Source organism: Coturnix japonica, chromosome 8, assembly GCF_054131305.1.
Source record: "Coturnix japonica strain WE chromosome 8, WE-NBRP24, whole genome shotgun sequence".
NCBI lineage: Eukaryota > Metazoa > Chordata > Aves > Galliformes > Phasianidae > Coturnix > Coturnix japonica.
Window position 1 is genome coordinate 32971687 of NC_140670.1, and position 27560 is coordinate 32999246.

General features: G+C 47.4%; 1 protein-coding gene across 8 annotated transcripts in view; it reads left to right on the forward strand.

Annotated features, from left to right (window-relative positions):
• The window catches only part of INPP5A (inositol polyphosphate-5-phosphatase A), a 180117-nt gene that overhangs the window by 40385 nt on the left and 112172 nt on the right, over positions 1–27560 (forward strand). For all 8 annotated transcript variants that reach the window (XR_014948808.1, XR_014948809.1, XR_014948810.1 and 5 more), the window contains exons 3-4: positions 11292–11392; positions 12282–12369. Coding sequence is in view for 5 of the 8 variants with exons in the window: in XM_085554916.1 (XP_085411042.1) it covers positions 11292–11392; positions 12282–12369 (189 nt within the window). In the remaining 3 variants the exon portion in view is untranslated. The remainder of the gene's footprint in view (positions 1–11291; positions 11393–12281; positions 12370–27560) is intronic.

Consider the following 27560-nt stretch of genomic DNA (forward strand, 5'->3'; position numbering starts at 1 on the left):
CTTTGTGCCAGTTCACAGCAGTTGCTATTTTTCTCCTAAGGAAAGAAGTAAAGTCCAGTGACGGGCAGTCCGGCAGAGCTCAGCCCCGCTGTTTATGGGCCCTGGCTCCTGGCACAGTCCCCATGGCAGTGGTGGAGCTGCTCCTGTGAGTGCTGCCTGGGCACACAGCTGGGGCTGCCTGCTGGAGCGGCCCCGGCCTCAGCCTCGCTGCTGCTCTGGTTTCCCATTGCTGGCTTTGTAATCAAGCTTTTCCTTCTCATTGCTGTATTCTTTCATTTGGTTCCACTGCTCAGTACATGGTGATGGTGTTGTGGTCCTGTAACACTTTTCCTTGTAATGTTAAGCTGAAGGTATTGTATTATATTCTGATCTGTATGTAAGTAAGAGGGCTTAAAGTTGGTCTGAATGAGCTTTTGCAAGGTGGGGGCAAGGTCAGCATCTCAAGTAGTGACATTTTAGGAACAAGAAGGTTCTGGGGAGGCTGCCTTTCCATTAATGCTTAACAGGCTGGTTAAAAGGTTAAAGCACATCATCCAGTTAGAACACTGTGTCATTCCCCGAGTGCCTGGGGAACAGTGTTCTTGCTCTTCTGTGGATCAGAATATTAACTTTAAAGTTGGCATATTTTATGTTACCTACTGTAAAACAACCGTCGCCTCTCCTTCCTCCCTCCTTGTCTACCCATAGAACTGCATGAAGAACTGGATGTGCTGGTGTAGTGGCAGCTTAGAGAGATGTGGTCTTCCCAGGCCTTCTGCATCACTGTACATTGGGGTGGTAGATTCTGGATATGTGGATTGATCCGTATTCAAGTCATTGTGCTTTTCAGACAGCGTGGAGTGTCTAAGGTTGGGTTTTGCTGCTTCTGCTGCTGTAACCGAGTTTGTTTTTGGATTTCCTCTGCAGAGCCAGATTAATACTTTTCCTTTAGGAAAACTTTTCTTTCGTTCACTTCCAGAGCCTTAATTTCAGAAACTTGCTCTCTTGGAACGTGGACATTTGAGAAACAGTCTGGCATTTTTCTTCTGCTGCAGCTGTCATCATGTTTCGTGTCTTACTGCATTTTGGCTTAGCACGATTGACTAATCTTAATCTGTCAGCAAGCGCTGCAAAGCCAGGAGAGCTTCCTCAGCCCCTGGCATTCTGGAGGCAGGCTCAGTGCAGATGGCTGCAGGTCGGTGGGAGCTCTGTGCTGTGCCTGCTCAGTGTGCTGGGCCCTGCTGGCCCTCGCTCCGTGTGACGCACGAGGCTGTAACTGGGAATTTGGCAGCAACTTCGTGACTTAATTTAGGCCTGGGAAGCGTATGTGGTCTGGCCTTGGAAATTCAAGGCCCTCCTCTAAGCAAAAATACCCCACCCTTCTTGAAGAAGAATGGAAAATGCTTTTAAGGAGCCTGTTGAAGACCACACAGGGATTTTTATATAGTTTTTTTGTTTGTGACTCTCTTAGTACTGAAGTGCAGGAGGTTCACGCCGTGCTTTACTTCCTAGATTAAGAGAAGGAAAAAGTGCACAGAACAAGCTCCCAGCTGAGTTTGTTTTATTTTCACTTGCGAACCTCAGGGTTGGAAAGGAATGTGAGTGTCTGTATGTTGCTGCTATTTAAAACATGCTTTGAGTTTCGGGTGTGGACACGAGGTTCAGAGCTGCTGGATTCCACTGCAGTATTTCTTTGTTCTTGGATGCGTCCTCCTCCTCCCGCAGAGAAGCCGTTGGGATTAAGAAAAGGACTGAATGCACAGTAGTAGCCATAAACAGGACAGAAATGTGCATGATCTCAGTGTGTGGTGCTGCTGTCGCAGATGGGCATGAAGCCATTCTTAATATGTCTGTGTTTAAAACAGGCTCTGCTTTTTCTGCAGAAACCAGAGCGTTGGCAGAGCTTGCATTTCGAGCTGTTTTTAGCTGAGGTGAGGACAGTGAAGATGGTTGCAGTTCCTGCAGTCCTTTCTTGTGGCTGCAGGAAGGAACAAACCTAAACCAAAATGAGAATGAAGTCAGTTTCTGAGAACTCGCCGTGCTTCCCTGGAGAGGTTCAGCTGATGCAGGGCTGGGCAGTGGTCACAGCCAGGGCTGCCACCCAGCGCATGGTGAGTCAGACAGACAGAGGTGTGTTGGCAGGGCTTGAAAGGACTGGGTGCAGCCCTGACAAAAGAGATGGGGGTATTGGTGGATGGCAGGCTGGGTGTCAGCCAGCACCGTGCCCTCACAGCCTAGAAAGACAACTGCATCCTGGGCTGCATTCGAAGCAGCATGGCAGCAGGGTAGGGTGGTGATCCTGCCCCTCTGTCCTGCACTGATGAGGCCTCACCTGGAGCATCCAGATGTGGAGCCCTCAGTGCAGGAGAGACATGGAGCTGTTGGGTGTGCCTGGAGGAGGGCCACAGAAATGAAGCAGGGATGGAGCAGCTCTCCTACAGGGCAGGCTGAGAGCTGGGGCTGGGCAGCCTGGGAAGGCTGTGACATGAGCTGATTGTGGCCTGTCTGTGTCTAGAGGAGAGCTACAGGAAAGAAGGGGACAGACTCTGTGGTGATAGAGTGAGGGGAAATGGCTTCAAGCTTAAAGGGGGGAGATTTAGGTTAGATATAAAGAAAAAGCCTTGCACGGTGATGTGGTAGATGTGATGTCTCTGGAGACTTCAAGGCCAGGCTGGATCGACCTCTGGGCAGCCTGGTGGAGCTGTGGTGTCCCTGTTCAGTGCAGGGAGGTTGCTCTGGATGGCCCTCAGAGGCCCCTTCTAACTCTAAGGATTCTGTGACTGTACACGTGTTGGGAATCCATAAAGCATAGGGTTGGGACGTGCCAGCTGTCTGACAGGTGGATTTCAGCTCTATTTGTTCCAGATCTTATGATTTCCACAGAGCTTTATTCTCAGGATCCCTTTCTTTCAGTTGCTGCCCACAGCTGACTTTGTCTTTGCCTGAATGTAGATGCACTGGGTTGGAATGGGCAGGTTCATGTGTCCTACCAAAACACTGGGCATTGTCAGACTAATTAGCAGGTCAGATGCTTTGCTTTGAATGTAGTCATATGGAAGAAATGATTTAGAACAACTTTCAGTGTTTGTTATAGGTAGAACTGACATTAAAACAGGCAGTGTGCTTTTCTGAGGCTTACTGAATTCACTGACTTGTATTTAAAGTCTGAGTTTTCAACATCCGTGCCCTTATGGCTGTTAATCTGAGAACTGTAAAAATGACTGTTGTGAATAGCATGCAAAGACAGTATGTTCTAAGCACATATATAGTCTATATGCTGAGATTATGGTCAGTTTCATTGTTTTTCTTGGGTGTGGGAACTGCAGTAACTTGTTCGTTATGTACAGCCAAAGTTGACAGTTAAAACTGTTATTGCTTGTAAAACTGATGTTTTTCTTCTACCCTTCTGATCACTAAGTAACTCACTCTTTACCTTCTCTAGTACTATTCTCATCACAGAGGCTTGTGAAATCTTTGGATTTTCTCTTTCTGTTAAGAATCCAGACATTCTCATTGCCAGTGTAGTCATTTATTTTAAATGCTGGGTTTGCATTGTAGATCTGCAGCCTGTGTTTTGTTGGGTTTAACTTTAGACTGTAATAACAAGAAATGGTGTTCTGCAGTTCTGTAATGTATGAAGCTGGCAGCATTTGTTCTGCTGACCACTTCTGGTAGCTGTGTCACTGGCTGCCTGAAATAGGCGACCACAGGTTTTGGAAGGTTTGGATGTTACATCTGAGGGTGTAATATGGGTGGGGGAGGGAGGCTGAACAGAAACTGTACTTGGAAGGAAAACTCCTCCTTTTAGGGAATAGCATAATATGATAAAATCTGCGAAGAAAGATTTCCAGCCTGTTGGGCATCGTGTTTGGTGAAGGGGGAGAACAAATGGGCTCCCCTCTGCTCTATATGGGGTAATAATCCCTGTTTGTCAGCCCTGGTCCTGCAGAAGGAAACAGACAGGTTTGCAATGTGCTTCCTGTAGTGTGCTGTGCTCCAGTGTGTCGTCCTCACACAGTGCTGTGCAAATTCAGCAATAATCTGTTGACTTGTCAAAAAGAAGGGCAGGCACTATGGAGGAAAGGTGCTGCGAAATCTCAAGGTGCAGTTTGCTGTAATTTCTAATGTCTCATGCAGAAAGTAATATTTACAGTTGAAAAGATGCTACTTGAATCAAGACAGGTGAGAAAAGTCTTGGAAGCAAGTATGTCATAGAGTGCATGTCATAATAGGAAATTACAATGACGGAGAAAGAAACCTCTTACACAGAGACAGAGTTCAGTGAAGTCCTGATGCTGGCTGTCACATTTCATTTCATAACAAGAGCTGGTAACTTGGATCGTAGCTCCTGTGGTTTAGATTCCCATCTGCTGTTCAGTAAAACTGGAGTATGGTCATTTTCAACCCAGGCCATTCTATGATTCTATGGAAAGCATACTCTGTTACCCCAAAAGCATCCCTTGGAAACAAGGGGGAAAAAGGGCTGTTTGGAGAGAAGTGAGTATGTGTTTTGTAAGAGTAGTGGTTCAGAGTGCTGTGTGTTTGATGGGGAAGGTTTTTCTCTTAACATGAAACTGGATGGTGAAATGAACTAGATGTTAAGCAAATGGCAGAGTACTCATAGAATATGTAAATGAGATTACTGTTTGATTTATGTGAAGTGTCCAGTGTGCAGTTTTTATCATAGGATGGCTTGGGTTGGAAGGGACCTCAGAGATCATCAAGTTTCAACCTTCCTACCACAGACAGGGCCACCAGCCTCCAGATCAGGCACTAGACCAAGTCACCCAGAGCTGCAGGAGCACAGTGCTGGCTCATGCTCAGTTTTTCATACTCCAGGGCTCCCAGGTCCTTCTCTGCAGGGCTGCTCTCAAGGAGTTCTTCTCCCGGTCTGTATTCATATCTGGGATCACTCTGACCCAATCGCAAAACCTTGCACTTTGTTATGTTGAACCTCATTAGGTTCACATGGTTCCACCTTCTGAGTTTGTCAAGGTCCCTCTGAGCGTCGTTCCTTCTCATGTGTCAACACAATGTAGCTCAGCTTGGTGTCATCAGCAGATTTGCTGAGGGTGCACTTGAGCCCATCATTAATGTCACTGATGATGCTGAAGAGCACTGGTCCCAAGGCAGACCCCTTGGGGACATGGCTTGTCACTGGTCTCCACCTGGACACAGTACTATTCAACACAAACCTCTGTGTAAGGCCTAACCAATTCCTTACCTGCCAAATAGTCCACCCCTGAAATCCTTATCTCTCTGATTTAGTGATCAGGATGTGATGGTGACCACGTCAAAGGTCTTGCCCAAGTCTGGGCGGGGAGGTTTCCAATTCCCACCCAGAGGCCCAGGGATGTGAGCTTCAGGGATGTGAAAAATACAGGAATCGTGCCTGACAGCGAAGACCAAGGCAGAGAACTCATTTAGTACCTCAGCATTCTCCATATCTGTCATAGCCAGTTTTCTTCTCTTGTTTTCCAGTGGAGGTACACTCTCTTTGGCCTGTCTTTTCTGGCCAGCACACCTATAGAAACCATTCCTGTTGCTTTTAACCTCCCTTGCCAAGTTCAGTTTCACATGTGCCTTGCCTTTCCTAATCCCCACTCTGCAAGTCCTGACAGCACCCCTGTATTCTCCCCAGGTGACGCACCCTTGTTTCTACAGCCCTACAGTCCCTTTTCCCTCCGCCTGACCAGCAGGTCCTTGTTGAGCCATGTCAGCTTCCTGCCTCTCCTGCATATTTTCTTATTCTGAGGGGTGGAGAGCTCTTGTGCTCTCAGAAAGGCATCCTTGAAGAGCAGACAGCTTTCTTCCACTCCTTTGTCTGTCAAGGGCAGCTTCCCAGGAGATCTCATCCTAAATAGCCTGAAGTTTGTTCTCCCAGTGTTCAGGGTTCCGATCCCACTCTTAGCCAGCCACTGAGATCATGAATTCAACCAGGGCATGGTTGGTGCAGCCTAGTTTGCCTCCAATCCTAATGCCTTAATCCCCAGTTCTAACTCATAGGCTCTCAACCTCCTCTTCACCATTTCTCAGAGGAAGATCCTCACAGTCTGTATGCTCTTTGACATAGAAGGCTACTCCCCCACCCTTCCTACCTGGCCTATCCCGTCTAAAAAGGTGATGCCCCTCTATGGTAGCATTCCAGTTATGGGAGTCATCCCACCGCATTTCCATCATAGCAACTGGACTGTAATTTTTCAAGCATGTCACGGTTTCCAGCTCCTCCTGCTTACTTTCTGCGCTGCATGCATTGGTGTGAAGCCACCTCAGCTGGGCTTTCTGACACACCACCTTTCTAGAGGAGCCCTCCCCTAAACCTCCAGAAGAAATATGATGTTTTTCCCCTGCTGCTTCCTATAGGGACATGAGGAGGATTCAGATGGGAGGTTGGCAAGATCCTACAGGGCAGTTCAGAGGTTTTTTCCTGCAGTCTCCTGCTGTGACTGTAACCCCAGGCCTTTCTCTGTACTGTCACACTTGACTCTTCCGCCATCGGATCTAACATAAAGCCCCAGACCACTTGCTGCACCCTAGCAAACCTCACTGCATCTCCTACCTAGTTTAAAGCCCTTGCACTGAGCCCTGCTGGCTCTTGGGGTAGGGTCTGTTTCCCTTGGTGACGCCCCTCTGCAGCCATTAGACCAGGTATTGCGAAACTTGCCCCATGGTCGAGAAACACAGAGTTCCAGCTGTGGCACCAGCCTCAGTCCCTTATTCGTCACTTGGGTTTTTCTGGCCTGCTCAGAGTCCCTCACTGCCCCCACGCTAATGTTAGTTCCTGGAGAGAAAAATAAGGGCCTGTTATAGGAAAAGCATCTGAAAAAAGCAGCAGCGTTTGAGTGGAAGAGCCATGGGGCATCTCAGCTGCACAGCACACACATGGATTGCAGCGTGTTTCTCTGCGCTGAATCCTCGCTGTGGAGGTGTTGGTTCAGCGGCTCCTTCTGAAGAGGGAAGACGTGAGCACAGCCTGGAAGCTCTTGTGGTGCCAGGCAGCAGCAACACGCTGTGACATCACGGAAACTTGCGGCGCTCTGTGCTCCTGGTGCTGCTGCACCGCCTGGTGTGGCCGGCAGCGGGCACCGGGAGCAGCGCTCTGCAGGGCTGCTGAGTGTCAGGGCGTGCAGTCTGAGCAGGGCGTCCCGCTACACATCCCTCCGTCTGACTTGTTAGAAAGAGGAACCTGTACATAACACATGAGTAAAGTAAAGAAACGTGTTTGTCCCTTTCCCAGCCCTTCTTATTGGTTTCTGTCGCACAAACTTTGTGGAACAAAATCAAATCAGTCTCCTTGTGATGAACATTTCTGTATGGATGCCTTACTCTGAGATTTGAAGGAAGCACCCAGGAAGAAAAGAAGTCAAATGAGACCTAGAAAAACAGTTTCTGGTCTGATAAAGTGAACATATGCACGTGCTGGTAGTGCCCATTTCTTTATGAAGCTGTGCAGCCTGCGGGTCTCGGGGTAGGGATCTGTGCCCCCTGCTTTGGTCACAGCTTTGGGGACCATGGAGGCACCGTGCCAGGCTGGGAGCTTGCTGCAGGGCCTCATGGGGAGCAGGGGCAGCGGTAGGAAGCAGGCTGTGCTATGGGATGGGATGGGTGTGCAGGGTGTCTTGGGGCCGGGGCCGCCCACCTGTGGGCCACAGGGTGAGGAGCTGTCTGTGGAGACCCTTGTCTCGTACTTGGGTTTCTGAGGCATAGGGGAAGGTATAAAGCTGCTTGTCTGCTGGTGGTAGCGTGCTGCTATGTTGTTTTGTAAGGTTTTAATTAAAAATCCTTCAGGAATTACTTAAGAATGGCACTGAAGTGTTGTTAAATGTACGTAGCTCCATGGATGGTAACTTGAGTCATGTCCTGAAGCACTGGTTGCACACCTGGGGGAAGAGCAGGGCCAGCCCTGGCCACACAGGTGAAGGCAGTTCAGTGGTGTAACTGGAAGGGCTGGAGCCCAACTGCACCTTTCTCACACCCAATTTAAGGGCTGACTGCCGCTGGGGAAGGATCTCTTTCTGGACATCACTCCCTGGTGGAGCTTTCCTCTGCACACTTGGGATCTTCTGATACGGGCAATCTTCTTCCATTTCCTTACAGCACTTCCTATTGAGGGGATCCTTCCATCATTACACTCCTGGTTAAACACCTTTTCCCATCATATTGATCTGTCCAATTACTATGATCCACAACAGGATTTTTGAGTTTCCTGCTGTGTGTGTGTGCTGAGTAACTAACTACTGTGAGTAGTTAGTGTGGTGTAATAATACACCAGGTCGTGTTCAGCCATGTGCATTCAGATGTGCACTGTGCTCATGCAGCAGTAGCCCCTTTGTACAGTGAGCTTTGCTCAGGGCTCCCCTCTGACTGGTAGCAGCTCTGAGTCTGCTATGAGATGTGGTTTAGTGGCTTGTGGTAGCAATGGTGATGGGAGGACGGTTGGACTGGATGATGTCATAGGTCCTTTCCTTGTGATTCTATGATTCCACTACCCCCTGGACCCAGCTGACCTACTGCAGGGGGGGCCCTGGCAGTGCTGGGCCCTGTGCTGCCCTCAGCTCCACTGCACCATGCTGAGCTTCTCAGCAGGTGAGACACAGCAGGAGCTGCCAGACCTCACAGCCGAACCTTTGAGCACCTTGGGCACCACAGTGTAGGCAGGATGTGAAACCGTTAGAGGTGGGCAGCAAAGACAGCAAGAAGTCAAGGTGTGAGGAGCAGCTGAGGTCCCTTGTTTTATGTGTCTCAGAAGAGGATGAGGTGAGGCCTCCTGGTGGCCCTACAGGTCCTTACAGGCGAGCAGAGGAACACCTCTGAGCTCTGCTGACATCAGCAGGACTTGAGGGAGCTGTGCAGAGCTGCTCTGGGGGTTAGGAGAGGGCTGTGTCCCGCAGGGTGGTGGGCACAGCACTGCGCTCAGCTGTGGGGCACAGGGTGGGTGCTGCTGCATGGCACAGGGGCTGGCACCTGGTCCTCGTGGCCTCCCTCCAGCTCGGGATGTTGCGTGGTTGTATTTTGGTGCATCCAGGAATCATTTAATGCCCAGCTTTAACAAATAACGAATGTGCATCTACAACAGAACAACATTTATGTGATCTAGTATCTGATCCTTAACCTCTGGCAAACGTGAATTTAGAACTCTGGAACATTCATTATTCACTATTATGGACGGTTTGTTCTTTTATTGCAGTTGAGAACTAGTAAAGGGTAATGCAGCAGAGCCAACCTGCTCATAGTTTGAAGGTATTCGTTATATGAAGGATGTAACCAGTATTCAGGCATGTTTCTGTGCTTTAACCTCTAAGGAGTGCCGCTGGAGCCTCTCGCTGCTGTAAGGCTCGTGTTATCTCCTCATTTCAATAACTGCTGTGCAGTTCTTCGTTGTTACACCTGCTGTGATTTCAGACTGTCAGGTATTTGAATGCACACAGAAATCTGTGTCCTACATACATCTAAGTTCAGATTCCAGGAACGTTTTTTGTTGCTGCTGTAGCACAGCAGAGTATTTCTCCAATGTTTTCTTTGCAGGATCCCATGTTCAGGGCTCCCTGTTACTCATCCCTAATGTATGTGATGAGGTAGCTGGTGCCTACATCCCCTGCAGCTACTCATTTCACTTCGGTGTTAGCAATTTCTTAGTTATATTTGCTATGTAAGAAGAGATCCTAACTATTGTAGGATCAAAAAAGAGTAATGTCACATGTTGATACTTTTATTTTACATTATTTGAGATAACTGTTTGGTAGATGTCACAGAATCACAAGGTTGGAAAGGACCCTCCGGATCATCTACTCCATTTGTCTTCCCATTACTGTTGCTGCCACTGTTGCTTTGAAACAGACTTGCATGTGTTTGCTTTACAACATTAAATAGTTACAATTGTTTTCTAATTATGGTAATTTCAAAGAGCTATCCACATAGATAAGATCTGTAGTTGGAAGCCAAAACTGATTTGGAGCAATAAAGCCCATAGAACATTGGGACTGTGTATTGTTTAGGGACCTCAAATGAGCTCTGTCACGGAGCCCAGCTACACAAGTTGGGTTTGGTTAATATTCGTCTCCAAGATGATAATGAAAATCAACCAACAACCAGACTTCATGAAGACACTTGATGACTGCTTGGCTGTAGGTGTATGTATCAAGTTGGGCAAGGCTTCGTTGGCTCTGGGTATTTTTAGCTGTTTTGTCTATAGTCTACTTCTTTTTTTTTTTTTTTTCAGTTAACTTTTTTGCTGGGTCCTGCTCTAGTTGGGCCTCAGTCCTTATGATGGCAGCTGTTTTTGAAGCAAGATTTCTGCGTGTCCTAGTTAGTTCATTATTGCCAGTTTGTGTCCAAGTGAACCACAGAATCATTAAGGTTGGAAAGAACCTCTAAGATCCTCAGCTCCCAGCCCATCCCCGCCGTGCCCACTGACATCTGCACAGTTCTTGTACCAGTGCAATTGCTTCCTGCTGTTATCCTCCTCAAAACTGGAATTGTTTTGTAGCTTGTGTCCGTTACTTCTTGAGAAGATAAAATGTTAAATGCAAGTTGTAGAGACTCAGTGCTGACACAGGTGTTTTAGATGTGCTGAATATAGTTTATGCTGAGAAAGTGCTTAAAGACAAAGTAACTCTGTGTGTAGAGCAGCAGTGAATGTATAAATGCTGCATGTTTGACTTGATGTACAGTGAAGAAGCAGACTTTGTACTTCTTTTAGTCTGAATATATCATAGTGCTGGGTATTTAATCCTTAAGATACCATAGTTATGTAAGATTAAAATTTAAAATAGCACGATGGATGTTTATTTAGATGGATGTGCATCTCCTGGGTTAGATAAGTGCATATGCACTACAGTGCACATATAATGATGTTTAAGTAATTTTGAGGATGATGTGTTCTGTAAATCAGAGCATCACATGAGATATCTAGTCAACGTTTTGTCCTGAGATAGTTTGAGATGCTTTCGCATAAGTGATAAAAATCAAACGTTGGAATTCTTCCAGCTCCTGGGCAAGGAGACCCTCTGACCCTGCTAATGCTACTGAGTCCTTTTCAAGGTGAGCTGGGAGAGGTTGTGCATTTGCTTCAAGTGCTTGGTAACAAATTCACAGCTCAAGAACAAAAATATTGTTTTGAGATTATTAGTATGTTTTAAAAGACTTTTGCATGCACCAACAAGTGGTGCTTCTCTTATTGCTGTTCTGTCAGTTACCTCTCTGGCTGATGGTTCTACTTTCAAAAAGGACATGTCTGCGTTTACATCATGTACTGTGTGTATCCTGTGTGTTAGTAGCTCTGGATATGACTTTTGTTTTTCTGTTTGTTTCAGGTTGTTCATGCACACAAGCCCCACTTCATGGCTTTACACTGTCAAGAATTTGGAGGAAAAAACTATGAAGCTTCCATGTCTCACGTGGACAAATTTGTTAAGTAAGTAACTGGAAAACACTGCTGGGATATTCTAGGCAGAAAGTCAAAAGGCTGCTTTCAGTCTGCAGATAATAGATTGCAAGAAAGTAAAGCTTTAAAGTTGAGGCCGTGGGGGCTTTGGCATTAATTGCCCAAATATATCTAATGTTCAGATGTTCAAAGTCATAAGTCCTTCACAGCTGTATCCAATAGGCACTAGGAAGCATTGAGAGTTATGTTGGAAGTGATGCTGATGTTGTCAGCTCTGAGGCTTGTAGGTAGATGGCTTTGCCATAGGAAACTCTCTTCCCTGAAACTTGTTCCAAAATGAGGTAAAAGCCAATGGTTCGTCTGGGCTGCAAAATCGTGGAATGATAGACTGGTTTGAGCTGCAAAAGGGACCTTTAAGATCATCTACTTCCAACCACTGCTGTAGGCAGGGACACCTCCCATAGCCCAGGTTGCTCACAGCCCCATCCAACCTGGCCTTGAATGCTTCCAGGGAGGGGGCATCCACAGCCTCACTGGGCAACCTGTGCCAGTGTCTCATCACCTCCCAGTACTGAATTTCTTCCTGTTATCTGGTCTAAATCGACCCTCTTCCAGTTTAAAGCCATTTCCCCTTGCCCTGTCACTACCTGCCCTTATGAACAGTCCATCCCCAGCTTTCCTGTAGGCCCATTCAGGTACTGGATGCCGCTATAAGCTCTGCCTGCTGCCTTCTCTTCCCTGGGCTGAACAGCCCCAGCTCTCAGCCTGTCCTTGTAGTAGTGGAGGTGCTCCAGCCTTCTGATCCTCTTTGTAGCCCTCCTCTGGCTAGTGATGACATTTCAGTACAGAGAATGAGGCAGAAGCAACATGGAATGTTTGCATGGCCCTTCATATTTTCAATCTCTTTTTTGTCTTGTAGGGAGTTATTATCGAGTGATGCAATGAAAGACTACAACAGGGCTCGAGTTTACCTGGATGAGAACTATAAATCACAGGAACATTTTACGGTAAATTTCTCAATTTCAGTTCAACAGAAGATTAATTTGTGTTAAACTGCTCAGGTTCTTTTGGTCGGTGTGTGTATGTGAGCTGTTTCCAACATGATTAAATCTTTATAGAGTTGTTTTTGCTAAGACATTACTTTGTAAAATACACAAATGCTGGTTTCACAGAAGCTCATCCATTGAAAAGTAAGTCAAATACTGGAAATCACAAAGCCTTTTTTTCTCTAACAGCCTTCTTGGTGAATCAGAATTACCTTCTATTTAAGACTCTGTTTGACTGTCTGACAGCCTGGAGTGGGGCCAGGTCAGACCAGCTGGGAGTGGGGCTGCCAGCAGTCAGGGTTTCTGCTAGGAGCCCTTAGTGCTTGTTGGCAGACAGTCTTGGGTGCGGGGTTGTGAGAAGAGTTGTAGCAGTAATTTCCACTGGTACGTGAATGACGTCTACGTCACTCCTCTTACAAAGAGCAGACGTGATCATAAAGGTCATCGCCAGGGCTGTCCAGCATGTGGACAGATCTACTGTTGTATTGAGGTAATTACTGATGGATAGTACAAGAGTGAGCAGTCCTTTAGTGGTGATCTGGTGACATCTTCCTGCTGTCCAGGACTGCAGCTTCCTTTTCCTCAGAACATTTTCAGCCAACATTTGTTGGGCTCAGCTCCCACATCCTGAGCCAGAGCAAGTGACAAAAGGGCAACAGACAAAAGCAGCAGCGTGGGCACAGAGCTCAGTGGAGCTCATGTCCCCCACATGCACACAAATCCAGCACAGCAGCGTGTGGCTTAGGTGAATAGGAGCCTGGGAAGATCTGTATGTATTCATTTTGGAGTGACTGTGGCCAAGAGCCCAGGGAAGCTGGAACAGGAGGAAGAATGTTAAGATTTTTTTTTGTCTTCTTTATCAAAGAGGAGGAAAAACAGCACTACTGGCTTTACTGAATCTTAAAGGGGCAAATGTTGTGTCAGGAGCATTGACACTTAGTGTGGGGTGCCCTGGTGGTAGCAGAGCAGTAGGACAGAATTGTGCTGTAGTTGCTCAGGGCTGTGGCCAGGAAAGCCCCTGAAACTTCGGTCACTCCCCGCAGGGCACCACGGCCTCCTGGGGTTCCCTCTAACATCGGCTGTTCTGTGGTTGTGAGGAAGGGGGGGATCATCAGTATCCTGAACATGGATTGTTGCACTGTGCAGGGGATTGTTGTGCCCTGTGATGAAGTGTCTATAGCTTTTTTCTTAAAAGATGGTTGTGGTTCTTCATAGTATTGAAGTTACTGTACATCACTTGAGGTGTGCTTATTTTTGATGTCTCTGTCTGTGGTGGATAAAAAGTTTCTTAAGGTGTTAGACAGCAATCCTAGACAGCGTGTGTGCTGCTCATGTCTATGGAGAGCTCTGTATCTTACAAAGCTCTGAATTTAAGAAATAATGCTGTTTTTTCCCCTCATACTGTCAGCCTTTTCCAGGCACTGTGCTTCTTTGTAGGATTTCCCATCCACTTCTGTAACTCCCCTTTCCTGTCACAGGCATTACTTAGTGCATCTTTTTGCTCTCCTGCTGTACTGACTGCAACTCGCCCTTCCTGGAAAAAAACTGAGTACTGAGTCAATAAGGGGGGAGAAAATAGAGACTGTACCAGTATTATTTATAATGAAAACAGACTAACCAAGCACATTTGTTTTTGTTATTTGATGAAATCTCTGTCTGTTGAACTGGTAACTAAATCTGTTAAAGATACAAAACAACTTCTGAGGCAGTGCACGCTGTTTGTTGATAATGCTAATGAAGGAAATGGTTCATGCTGAAATGAAGATCACAGGAGGAACAGTTTCTCATATGATGATCTGAGAAGACCCGAGGGCTCCTTTCTGTTATTAACATGGTAGCTACTGTAGAATCACAGCTGATAATCTACAAATAACCAAAGCATTGGGGAATAATGAACAATTGCGTGGTGGTTTGATGTCTGCAGCAGAGACTGGGACTCTGCCTGGAAGGGAGCAGCTCTGGAAGGCAGTGCTGGGCGAGCTCTTGTGTGCTGTGGCTCAAGAAGGAAAGCAGTTCTTGCAAGTGTAACTAGTAGAAGTGGAGTATAATTTATTTGGTGATTTTTGTCTCTTTATGGGCATAGTGAAGCAGTATTGGGTATTTTGACTTCTAGTTCCTAAGCAGCATTTTTTAAATGCGTATTAAAAAAGACAGAGGTGATCCCTAGAAAGAGAATTCTGGCTTATTTTTTTCTAGGTCATCCCTTGTAACCTTTAAAGAAACTTTTGGAGTTGAATCAGCTCAGTGTGGAAGAAGGAAGAAAACAAGAGATTGAGAGATGATTTGTATTGTGTAAATACTGTCACCAATAGAAAATTCTTCATGATAGAGCAGTATTTTATTCCTTCCTTACTGGATTTCCAGTAGTGATGGCTTGGAGTCAAAGCCAGGAAAGGTAGAAAAGAAGGGACAGGGATGTACCTTCATGCTGACCCTCATAACCTTTAGTCTTCTTGTTGGCACCTGATGTTGATGAATCTCATACGCAGTTCTCAAGTCTGCTGTCACAGATCAGAAATTGACAGAAATGATTTTCACACGTGACTGAAGTGCTGCCACTTGTCTGCACAGTAGTTGTGCATGGATCTTACTGTATGAATGGGGATGTCACCATCGTGTTGTGTCTATTTAGGGTAAAGTTTCAGTCTTATCTCCAGTGCAGCTTGGCTCACTGTGTTGTGCATCTTCCTGCTTCCTCGTTAGTTCTGTTTGACTGTGGAGGTCTTTAACTGCTGTGTGCTTTTTTTCCATCCCTTCTATGGCGTGGGATTGGCAGCATATGCTGACCTTTATAATTTCATAATTATCCCTCTCTCTCTGAAATATAAACACCTATTGCATACGTTGTTGTATAATGCTGTTTTCCTTAGGAAGGAGAGAAGCCCGAGTCCCTGCAGTTTGGCAAACCTTTACCCCCTGGCTCCAGTATTCCCTTTTTCTAGCAGTTTTGGCAGCGTTTCTTCCACAAGGCTTTCCTTGGCTTGGCTCCTGCGAAGCTCCATCTGGTTTTGCTGCTTACAGTTCATAGCTTGGCTGCGCTGGGACTGATGGTGAGAAAATGTTTTTCCACGGTCTGTCCCTTTGACAAACAGCCTCTCCTGCAGCCGAGGGGAAGCAGGGTGTGTGTTTTACAGGAGTTCTGTGAAGTAAAAAATAGAATGTGATGTCCAAGTGTCTCTTGCTGAGTGATTTGATTTTAAGGACTAAAACTTATTGTGTGGGGATCCAAACGATTCATCCCAGATGCAGAAAGAACCTGGCTTTTGTCACCTGTGGTCCTGTACACCGAGTCCAGTGTAAAATAGACTGGGGGTGGGGAGTTGTTGTGATTGGGGAGTGCACAGCTGTGTGGTTGGGTTGGATTTCCCATGGTGATGGATTGAAGCTGCTGGGGAATTTTTTCTCCCCAAAACTTGCTTTAGTGCACATCAAAACGCATAAAGCACCCAGGGATGTGCAGGGGGCTGGCAGGGATAAGTGGGGCTGGCAGCAGGGCTGGTGGCAGCTGCCCTGCACCCGAACCTTGGGGCCACTCTGAGCAAACCTGGCTGTCGGGAGTGGGCAGCACGTGTGTGCAAACCAGTCTGTCACACCGTGCTGCAGCAGCGTGTGGTTTATTGAAATTCTAATGTGACCCAAAGATTGATCTCCTGGCAGAAAGCTGCTGCATTAGAGCTAATGCATCTGGGCTCTGGGAACACGACGGAGGCAGAGCTAAGAGCTGCTGACGGTTATGGATGAGCTATGGGTGACAGCCTCTGCGTGTGTAAGGATTGCTTCCCAGAAGCTCCCAATTAACCATGTGGGCAGCTCCGGTGCCATTCTGTTGTGACTGAAGTTCTGAACACAAACCAGCACGGACAGAGCTGCCTCGTGTACCAGACACGTTCAGGTACCCAAACAACTCCATAGTGTGGTTTATGGCTTTTTGTGAACCTTTCACTTAAAGCCCTGGTACTTCTTTGTCTTATTAATTAAATGGATGCTTTCTCTTGGCCCATGTAAGTACATATGTGTGTATTTTCAAATAGTGCCTGGAATGTGGCTGTGGATGTTTTCGTGGTGGTTTTCACTTGACTCCCTGCACTTCTGGCTTTTCTACATATGAAATAACTTCAGCTAAAATAAAGTGCTGGGTGTCCTCAGGCAGCATCTGAGGAGGGAGCTCTGCTGAAATCCTTCACCATAATAATAATAGTGATAACCTGATCTGCTGCAGCTCGGCTCTGTTGGCAAGCAGCGGTCCTAGAAATTAAGGTGGACAACGTCTTATTAAAATGCACGATTTTATCTTAAAATCATGTCACCTCATTACTAAGAGAATAGTAAAGTTAATTTTTGTTAGATTAATGATACTTGAGTAATATTTTTGGTTGAGCTGAGTTCGAATAATTGGCCATTAATTGAAAAAGGAAATTGAATTGAATTTATCTTGTACATAAATCCTGTCATAGTTATTAATGGCTCTTAGAAAATATCGGCCTGTTCCCAGAAATGAATAGTGTACGCTGATTCTTCTGAGCTTATTAGCTGTGGCAGTTTCGAGTTTTGTAAAATAAAAAATGATGATTTAGGAAGAGAGACATATTCAATTCAATTACGGGGGGAATTCACATGCCTCATTAGTTCTCAGACCGTTTTTCCATTAACAGTTTTTGAGGAACTTTGTGTTTGCACAGAGGCAGGTTCTCCAGGAGGTGGTGCTGGAGCTCCGGATGGCTTTGTTAACCCGTGCCTTGCCGTGGAAGGGGCTGCGAGCAGGCTCAGCTTCTAAGCAGCAGCATTTGAAGGACGGTGCTTTGCCATGAGAGCGCGTTGTGAATGTTCTTGTACTTACGTGAGCCTCCTCCCACCTTCTCCTTTTCTCCTTTTCACCCTTTGAATTTTACTTGTGTTTTGAGTTTGATTTTTATCATGGTATTTCTGAAAAAAGATGCCAGGCTAAAGAGGTGGAAGTTCATTTCCAGATGTAACCAGTAGCTCTGTGATCTCCTTGGCCCTGAATGCACATCTGCGCTGTACAGTCAGCCTTGTTTGTACTCAACGTGCTCCTTGCTCAGCTCAGTGCTTCAAAGGGAGCTGGGACGCTCCTCTCAGGGCTCCAGGCCTGTTCTCAGGGTGCCATCTGGTTGTTCTGAAGGCCTGGCCTTGTTTGCTTTCACAGTCTGACTATTTCAGCAGCGGCTGCTTGTCCTGCAGTGCCTGGCTGCCCCCGTGTGCAGCACTGAGAGGAGCAGCGCAGGGTCTGGTGTAGCAGCTGTGCATGGGGGAGAGGCACGAGTGGGGCTGTGAGGGGATGGTGCTGCTGCGGGAGGAGCAGGGCGGGCTGTTTGCAGCTGCTTGAGCTGTGTCCCAGAATTAACCTGAGGACGAGGTTAATCCTGAAAACAATTGCAGAGAAATCCATAGACTGCTGCTTAAAAAGCACATACAGAAAGCAGGGGGTGTTTTTGGCCGTATCTCATTTATAATCAGGTGTTTCTCTGCTACCTCCTGTTGTTGCTCTGGTGCAGAGTCAGTATCCATCTTTATTTATAAACACCAGCTGTGTAACAAGTGGCCGTAGGGTGTTGCTCTGGGTGGTGGAGCTGGTAAGACGTGTAAGTAAGTGTTGAGCTGGTAAGTTGTGTAAGTGTTGAGCTGGTAAGACGTGTAAGTAAGTGTTGAGCTGGTAAGACGTGTAAGTAAGTGTTGAGCTGCCGGGCGGTGCTGGGGAGCCCTGCAGGTGATGCAGGAGGTGCACGCAGTGCAGTGGGTGTCTGGGAATGGAAGTGCAATAGGCAACGTGGTGCTATTGTGTGGCACTCAGCGATTTGTTACTCTCTTAGTTTTGCTGTGCAGATGGGAATAAAAGGAATAAAGCAGTCTAGCGCTGTTATCTTACTTTCGGTGCTGATGAAATGCCGGGAGCAGCTCGGTAGCTCTGTGCGCTCAGTTGAGCTGTGTGTGCTCAGAACTTGGTGCCGTGGTGCTGCGGGCCGCCTCGTGCTGCAGTGCCGGGCGCGGCCGCGCGGTGGCGCTGTGTGAGCGCTGCGTTCGTGCCGGGCGCTGGTGGTTAAACGCGGCGCCGGGAGGGTTTTAAAGCCGCGTCACAAACGATGGCCTTTTAATTAGCTTATTTTAATTGAAAATAAGGAGTTTGTGAATTGGTGCACGTAGAAGCGAAAGAAAGAAGTTCCATTTTTTGGCAGCCGATCTGCCGGGTACATACAGAGCTCTGGTGAGGAATATCACGGGGCCTTTTTATTCCCCCCTGTTTTCTGATGCTCCTGTGCTCTCGAAAGGGGTGAAATAATGGCAAACAAAGGAGGAGCTGACGGATCGGAAGCTGAATGACGCCGTCCTGGGTCAGTTTGTGCTGTTTGCACACGTGGTGGTGCTGAGGAAGCGGCTCCGTGGCAGTGCTCCATGCAGTGCTGTATGCAGAGCCCTTGGTGCTGCTATTGGGATGTGATTCCGTTCAGGTGGAATCCCATTTTCTGTGCCCTGAGCTCTGTACGGGCAGTGCTGGCACCGCAGCTGTGCGACAACCTGTGTGTGTGTTAAAGAACATGGGGCTGCAGTTGTCTGCAATAAACTGAGTGTAGAAATCCAAATGTATAAAAAGAAACGCTGAAATACTTACAGGATGGAGCACCTGAGCACGAGGAAACTGCCTGTCCATAGGGGTTTAGTGAAAAAGTACCTGAGGAATTAGTGCAGATGAGAAGGAGGATAAAGAAACATTTTGAAGGCCCATGTCTGCCATGCAGGGCAGGACGTGCTGCTGCCCCTTGGCTCCTGCCTCCCCAGCGCTGCGCTGCCGGGCTGTGCTCCCTGCTGCTGCTGCTTCTGTCCTGTTCTGTGCAGGCTGCAGGCACGGGGAGCAGCTGTGGGCACGGTGCATGGTCACGGTGCATGGTCACGGTGCATGGTCACGGTGCATGGCCCTGTGTCCAGCTGTGCATGGCCCACTGGGAGCTGAGGCTTATCTGCAGTGCCTGCGTGGCACTGAGTGGCTGCATGCTGCAACACACTGCGGCCTGGGCCCTGCCGGGGTGGGGGCACCTCCATCGCCCTGCAGTGCTCTGTCCATGGCCTGCTCTGCCAATGGGCCCCATCCCCTGCCAGTCTTGTTTCAGGTGTGCAGGGTGGGACGGGGATTCCTGTCCTGCATCAGCAGTGCTCGTCCTCACTGTCCTGCAGGAAGACGGGAGCATTTGGGGACTGTGAAGGGGGAGTGGTGCGGGTGATGTGGGGTATAAAAAGCTGTGGTCTGGCTTGCTGTGTCCCCTCGCTGCCCTCGTGCACTGCAGGAGATCTGCAATGCACTTTGCTCCTGCAGTGCTGCTGGGCCGGCCTGGAGCCGGCAGATCCGCTCTGCGTGGTGCAGGAGCTGTGCTGGTTTGTCTCTGGTTTGCTGCACATTTACCTGTTGTGTTTTCTAGGAGTGATCTGTGCGGGCAGTTACAGAAGGAGCTGCTGATGGGCACAGGGCATGCATGGCAATAGCAGCCCTCTGCACCTGCGTTCCTTTCAGTTGCTGCCTGCGCTGTCGGTGTTGGTGCAGCGTGTCGGTGCAGCGTGTTGGTGCAGCGTGTTGGTGCAGCGTGCAGTGTGTTGGTGCAGCGTGCTGTTGGTGCCGCTGCTCGCAGTTCTGTTTGTTTCTTTCCCATTGTTGTGCTACATATCATATGGGATTTACTCTCTTCAATACAGTGTCTCTGCTAGTGAATACATTTGTCTGACGCACCGTTTTGTTGAATGCAAACAGTGAGGACTCGGCTGGGGCCGTTCCCGTCCTGTTGAGTGTGTTCCGTTGCTGTGAGCTCCGAGGTGCCGCTATAGTGCCGCTATAGTGCCGTTATAGTGCCGTTATAGTGCCGCTATGGTGCCGCTCTAGTGCCGCTCTAGTGCCGGGGTTGCTCCGCGGTCGGGCGGCTCCCGGCTCTGTGCAGCTCCGCTCCGGTTGGGGCCGCCGTGGGAGGCGAGCTGAGCCCGGGGCCGGCGGCGGCCGAGAGTTCGGTGTTGCGGGCGGAGCCCCGGCTGTACCCGTCGTTACCCGCCCGTCCGTGGGCAGCGGCCGGGCGGGACGCGGGGAAACGCTTCGGGCAGCGGCGGGGGGTGTGCGCGGGGAGCTGCGGAGCGGCCGGATCGCGGAGTTGGAGTCCCGCCACGTGCCGTTACGGGGCCGGGACGCGGCCGTTGGGTTCGTCGCCGCTGCCCGGTGAGCGCAGCGTGTGCACGCGGCGGGGCGGCACCGTCCGGTACGGAAATACCGGGAGTGCGGGGATGGAACGGCACGAAACGGGGCGAGGGCGGAAAACGCGGAAACAATGACACAGGAATTGTAAAATGCTGCTTAAGGAACTTGCTGATGCTTCGATTGAGCCGCTGAATTCGTTCTTAAATGAGATCGGCGCTACTCGAGAAAAATACTATGAATGCTAAATACTATGAATGCTAAATACTGGTATAAACGAATGGGTTTATTAATGTTTGGAACAGCCCTTTAATGCCGTATTCATTGTTGTAAAGAAAGCAGCCTGTGCCCGCTCTCTGCTTTTTGCGGCCGTTCGGTTTCGATGCAAAACTTCCCGGTTTTACACGTCAGAAACGCGTGGAAATGCGCCTTAGGTTTTGCAATTTAAAAACACGTGGGTAGAAGAAAAAGCTCCTCGTTGCATTATACTGACATCGCCTTAAATTATTGCTACTGACGTGGGAAGGCAGAAAGCTGCCCGTCTTCCGGGGAAAATGCAGGGTAAATAAAGGTGCGCGGCTCGGAGCTGAGCTGGGCTGACCCGATGGGGCTGCGGGTGGGGGGCGATGCTCCCATGGGGGCAGCAGCTCGCAGCACCCGGCTGTGCCGTCTGCTCCTGCCGCAGTGACGGTGGCAAATGCAAAACCCAGCGCGGCTCTGCCCTGTACCGGCAAACCGACCAACCGTGCTGCTGACCCGTGTGCAGGCGGCTCAGATGCGCGCTGACTGCTCCGTTACAATTAACAGTGTTTGCAGTGTACAAACCCAAACTAGATCCCTTTGACACTGAGGAAGCGTTTCCACTTAGTTTTAGAGGGCTTTCCAAGTGTCTATTGATCAGTGTTCTCTAACAGCACAGAAATAATGTGTCTAATTTAACTGGCCACATGGAGGAGTATAGAAAAAACATTAGTTATTCCCTGAAAGGCTTGGAACATCGATAGAGGACATAACATTAATGACTTTTCTATACAGGAGCTTCAAAAATGGCTAAATGAGGAAGAAATTACAAATTTATTTCCCTATAATTTCAGCAGTTGTCCTGTTTTACCGCACCAGTGAAGCGTTCAGCAATGGAATGTCGCACTCGGAGTATTTTCTGGTTAATTTGTTCAACATCATAAAACAAAAAAGATGGAAACGTGGGTTTGTTCATTGTGACCAACGTGGTGGTTTTTGCTCCTGAAGTTTGGCTGCGTCTGCTGCCTCTGGCCAGGCAGGTTCAGACCCTGCTGTTCTCAGTGGCTGGCGGCACCAGCAGCATCCCTGTTGTTTCAGTTCTCCTTCCCTGAACATGGGTCAGTAATTTGGTCCCAAGTTATTGACGAATAAATGAATGGCAAATATCTCAAACTGACGAATACTGGATTTCCAGAGGTGAGCGGTGACAGTCTGAGCTGGGAAGAGACCTATTGTTATCAGCTTATTGTTATCAGTTCCTTTCTTGTTTATTCAGTACTGAATTAAGAAGGAGTTTGGGGTTGGCTTCATTTTATTCTTTCCACTCCCCCACCCCCTTCAGTTAAATGGAAGTTTTCTTAGGGAAAAAACCTGCATATTCTGTTTTGTGAATGAAGCTCAGCATAGCCCTGAACGTTGGTTCTGGAGCTCACTGGTTGTCCAGGTTGTCCACAAGTCCTTTATTAAACCTGAGACTCCTATGCAGGATTCTCTTCCTATCGCTGAGTGTAGATTTGCACGTGGTGTTCAGAAATGCACGTGGAACAGATGGACTTTTTTTGTTGTTCTTCCAGTTTGATTTTTCTTGGTTTGTGTGTTTTCACATTTTAGGATGTTGTGAACATTTTTGTGTCAGTATATGTGTACAAACAGCCCTGCAAAGAGCCAGCTGTGTCCTTTGGCTGCTGAGGGCTGGCAGAGCGCTGCTGCACATGCAGGGAGATGGGAAGTGGGGCTGCCCAGAAACAGCCAGCAGATTGGGTCATATTCCTGTTAAAGCTTCATAGCTGGGGTTTGAGCACTTGGACTGGGATAGTTGGGGATTTAGAGCACAAAGATGTAACGTGGGGATGGGTAATGAAGAGGAGTGTCAGAAACAAATGGCTAACGGGAAGCACAGTAAATACGGGTGGGAGAAGATAAAGTAAATGTGAACTTTGGTGTCCCAAAGTTTGGCAGGATGGTGAAGGGAGACAGGAATTCATGTCTATCTCAGCTAATTATGATCATGGCTTACTAATGTTGGGCACAGCAGCCTGGAATATCTCACATTCCTAAAAATGCTTCCAAAACAGATGGAGTGCCTCTCTATTGGTTCATTCAGCTGAGATAGTAATTGTGTTTATAAACCCTACATTCAAATATCACTCTTACTTACAGACTTATGTAGATTTTTTTCTTTTAAATAACAGTTAATTTAATGATAGATCCCTTTAAAGCTGCCTGTCTCCTTGATGCTGATTGCCAGGTTAGAATGTGAAAACCAGTTGCTAGTAAGCGGTGAGTGAGCAGAGTGAAGTAAGCAGTTGTGCCAGCTCCAGATCCTGCTCTGGGTGATGTGTCTCTGCCACAAGAAATACCTCGGTTGCATCCTAACCTTTTATATCTCTAACACGCAGTGCCTGGTGGCTTCACTTCTTTTTTTCTGTCCTTAATGTTGGCACTGAGTGGTATCAGTGCCCCCAAATCCCCCACTGCGATGCACATGCACGGATACAAGTGCTATCAGGTTGTATTAATGTCTTCTTTTGACATGCCACTTCTCAACAAAGGCTGCAGTCTAATCCCATAGTTAATATGGCACGTGCAAACAGATAATACATTGATAGTTTGTGTTTGGGGGGAGGATTTAAGGTGTGATGAAAACAAAGCGCTGATTAACTTCTACAAGGTATTACGGTATTCTGGGTGTCTAATGCGTATTTCTTACATTATAATTGTACTTTTAGAATTGGAAAACAGTATTTCCTCCAAATACAGAACAGGACTTGAATAAATACTTTTCTCTTTCTGCAATTTTACACACTATAATTATATTATACTTATGCCTTTGGTTCCCAACCAGTTACAATATATGAAATGAAGAGTATGGACTGTCACAATAAAATACGCTTAAGAGAGCAAACAGCTTCGTGGGAAGAGGAACGTGGAGGACTGCAAAGTGAGATGTACCCAGTATTAAGTACAGCTGTCTGTTACCATGGAGTAAATGAAATGTGTTCTAACTGTTCATTTCTCCTTAGAGTTTGAAGGCAGGAGAGGTGTTAAATAGCAACTTCTGTGAGCAGCTTTGAGAACAGTTGCTCACTCAGAGCAGTCGTCTTGTATGAGTGTGATATCCTTTAGGTCAGAGCCAGGCAGTAACTCTTCATGGGTAGATGTCATCTTTATTTTATCAAGGTTTTTCCGAGTCTGAGAAACTTCTGTGTATTGCCTGGTGCACTTGTTGGCCTCTCATAGTGTATCTTTGGCTGGATATCCTGTTTATTTGGTATCTGTAAGAGTTTTTATTTGTTGCTTTGGGCAGTCACAGCAGGCTTCAACCTGCAAAAGGGATTGACGTGATGCAAATTTTCATCTGTATGTTGGTTCCTCTGCTGGCTGGATGATGTCTTCAGTCTGGAATGATTTCTGCCTACTTCCAGGTTACGTTTTAGGAAGTGGAGGAAGTTGAAATTTTCATTCTGTGACCTGGATCCAGATTGTTTTTTTAATAATTGGTGCTTTGTCCTGAGACTGGCAGTGATCAACAAGCAATGATGTGTGATGGGATTTAATTGTGAATCGGTGCTTTGCAGTGAAACGCAGGAGCAGGTGTGTCGGTGTGTTGAGGCCGTTGGCTGTCAGCTGTGGCTCTGCTGTAGCTCCTGCAGGCCAGGTGTGCTGGGCAGGCTGCGCACCCCATTGCTGTGCATGTCCCCATGGGCACACTGAGTTTCCTTACCCTGACTCTGCAGTGCTGCTGTCAGTAAGCCACCAGCAGCTTGGCTTTCAGTTACCATCATTATATAATGCTGCTCCTTTCACGTGACCTTTGCCTCTGATACATAGTCTGGAGAAATAGTCCTGCATTCACTTTTCAGTTAGTATTCTGAAACAGAGCCCTGGAGGATGACTGTCATTTATTACTTCTCCAAGCATTGCACTCCCTGAAGGCTATTTTTATTTATTTATTTATTTTAAAGCATGATCTATTAATTATTCCCCTAAAAGAATGCGTTACTTGGAGCAGCCCATCCACAGAGCCTCTTCTCCTCGTGTCTTCCTTCAGTCAAGAAAAGCCTGTGGAGTTTCTCAAGAAATGCTTTTCAGTAGTAGATACGTTCCCCACCTTGATATCTACCTAATTCCATGTGGGTTTTCTTCTGTGAAGAACTAAATGATGAACAACACTTGTCTGTGGAACCACCAGTGACCCCCTGGGGACAGATGCTGACGCTGTGTTGAGTGGTGGCTCAGCAGTGTGCTGTTCTGTTCTTGCTTTGGAAGCTGCTCTCTGGTTGTGGTCTGTCTGTCATTGCACCAAAGCAGCTGCTGGGCCACATCCATGTGCTGCAGGCCCCTGGTCTCAGCCTCTGTGCTGCTGCCTTGGGGACAGCAAAACCTGCAGCTTGTGTCCCTCTGGCTGTTTAGAAAGAGTTGCCTTTTTTCCATGGTTTTATGTTAGTATTTGCATAGGATCTCACTTGCCCGCTCCTAGAATGTTGCCATTGTGAAGGGGGATTTTAAAGCTCTGAGATGGTTGGCAAAGGTGACTTTGAAGTCAGCACATAGTAGCTGAGAAGGGAACTGAATTTAACCTGTGGCAAGGTGAGCAGAAAGCTCCATTCTGCATTGCCCCGTGCAGGTCACCTCCTTCACCCCACCTCACCCCATTGGTGGCAATCAGCGGAGCCCGGCTCCTGCGGGCACTGCCAGGGATTCTGCTGCTCTGCCCCCTCAGCTGCCAGAACAATGTTTGGGAAGTTATGGAAGATTAATTATTGATTACAGATGTGCCTCTGTTCGAGGAAGGTAGAAATGAATGGATGCATTGACGTTGAGGGACGTAATCCACTCTTTGAAACTGATTGTCTTTTGCTCTGCTCCTTCCCTCCTGCTGTTTCTGCTCCTCTCTTGCCCCCTCCCCCTTCCCGCACGCTGGATAAAAGACAGGCCTGATAAAGTGGGAGAAACAAGATTGGTTTTCTAAGGGCACCAGGCCCTTCACGATCAGCTAAATCACGGGCTGTCTGGCTCTGGGGCTGGGTGATGACCTGCTCCCCGCGCTGTGGCACTCGCACCCCCCGGCGGGATGTTATGATGTGCACCCAGGCGGCTGCAGGGGGCTGCAGTGAAGGTGAAACTGTCATATCGATCTTTTTAGCACTAAAATATGAGCCACTTTACTCCACTCCCCGATGCTGTGATGTGAAAAATAATAACTCGGATCCAAATTAAAAATATTGATCTCTGGAAGGTGTTGAAAGTAAATAAACACCTTCCGAAGTTTTCAGGTCAGCCAAGAAATGGTATTCAGCAATAAATGTGTCGGCGTGTCAGAATCCAGGGTTCTTGATCTGTTTTTCCTTTTGAATTGATTTTTCATTACTTACTTCCTAAAAGTGTTGGAATTTGGTCCTCCACTGTTAAATCCCAGTGTTTGGGCAAATTATTTCGTTGGGGCTTATGAGGTGCTCCTAATCCACTCGCTCATTGATTGATTGATTTTTGACTCAATAAACTTGCATTACCCTTCCTTTATTTAAGGCTTTCATCATAATTTTTTGTACATTTAGGCTTGACTTTTTTATTTCCGTCTAACAGATGAGCTGACATTGGTCTATCAAACATGTGGGAAAACAATTGCCACAAGGTTAATTTTATTGCTAGCTCCATGCATTTTAAGTAGGTGCCAGGTATTTTCCACTACAGGCTGATAAATTGCCATCGAACCACTAAAGCATAAGAATGAAGAGAAGCGCTGTAACAACAACAGAAACCCCGATATAAATGCATCGCATTGCATAAGCATTAAATGGATTATTTTTGCTTCATTGCTTTAACTCCATTTTATATCTAACCAGAAATGGGCACACAGTAATGTAATGAGCTCCTTCAGCGTTACCCTGCTCGCACGCTGATGCTGCAGCGTTATGAATTGGCTCTGGGGGTATTTCTGCATAGCAGGAGCAGTGAAGTACCGCCATGTACTTTTCCAAAAGGCAGTTTTCCTTTACGAACCCATCCGTTGTATTTTTAGACAGCAAACCTTTCTCCAGGAGCAGAAATTTTGGTGTTGCTTTTCTCTGGTGACTTTTACAAAGCTGCTTTTCAATGTTGTAAGAGGTGGCAGAGCGTCCGCGCTGCCATTGAGGAGCTCTGATGAGAATGAGAGCAGCTTCTTCCATTACTACAAAGAGAAGCTCAGTCAGTGTGAAGTGTGCCTTAACAAACAAACAAAAACAACCAAATGATCCCTTGAGCAATTGTGCTCTTACGGTGAAGTCTCCAACCTGTTCTGGTTCTCGCTGGGTTGGTGCTCGTGCTTCTGCAAACTTTGGGCAGGTGCATCTGCATCACGTTCTTCCTGTTCCAGATTTGCTAACACCTGCCTTGCGGTTCGCATGCACTTTGGCTCTTGTGTTTGTGTTTAATTCATTGAGATGTGATCCGTTAAGAGGAAAAAAGCAAGAGCTCCATAAATTACTTTACAGGGCTGATGGCATTTTAGTCATTGTCTGCCTCTCTGCATAACTGCATTTCATCAGCCGGGTTCTGCTTTTGTTCACGCGTGTCTTGGTGCCGTGCAGGGGCTCCCTGGAAGCGGCTGGCGGATGCTCTCAGCTGTATCCAGGCACAGGGGCTGATTAAAATCCTGGGATTCGTGTTGTTCTTGTAAAGCATGAGTTTGTGTAGTGCTCGTGTAGGAAAGTTGCTGCTCAGCTCCCAGGTTTCGAACACATAAAGG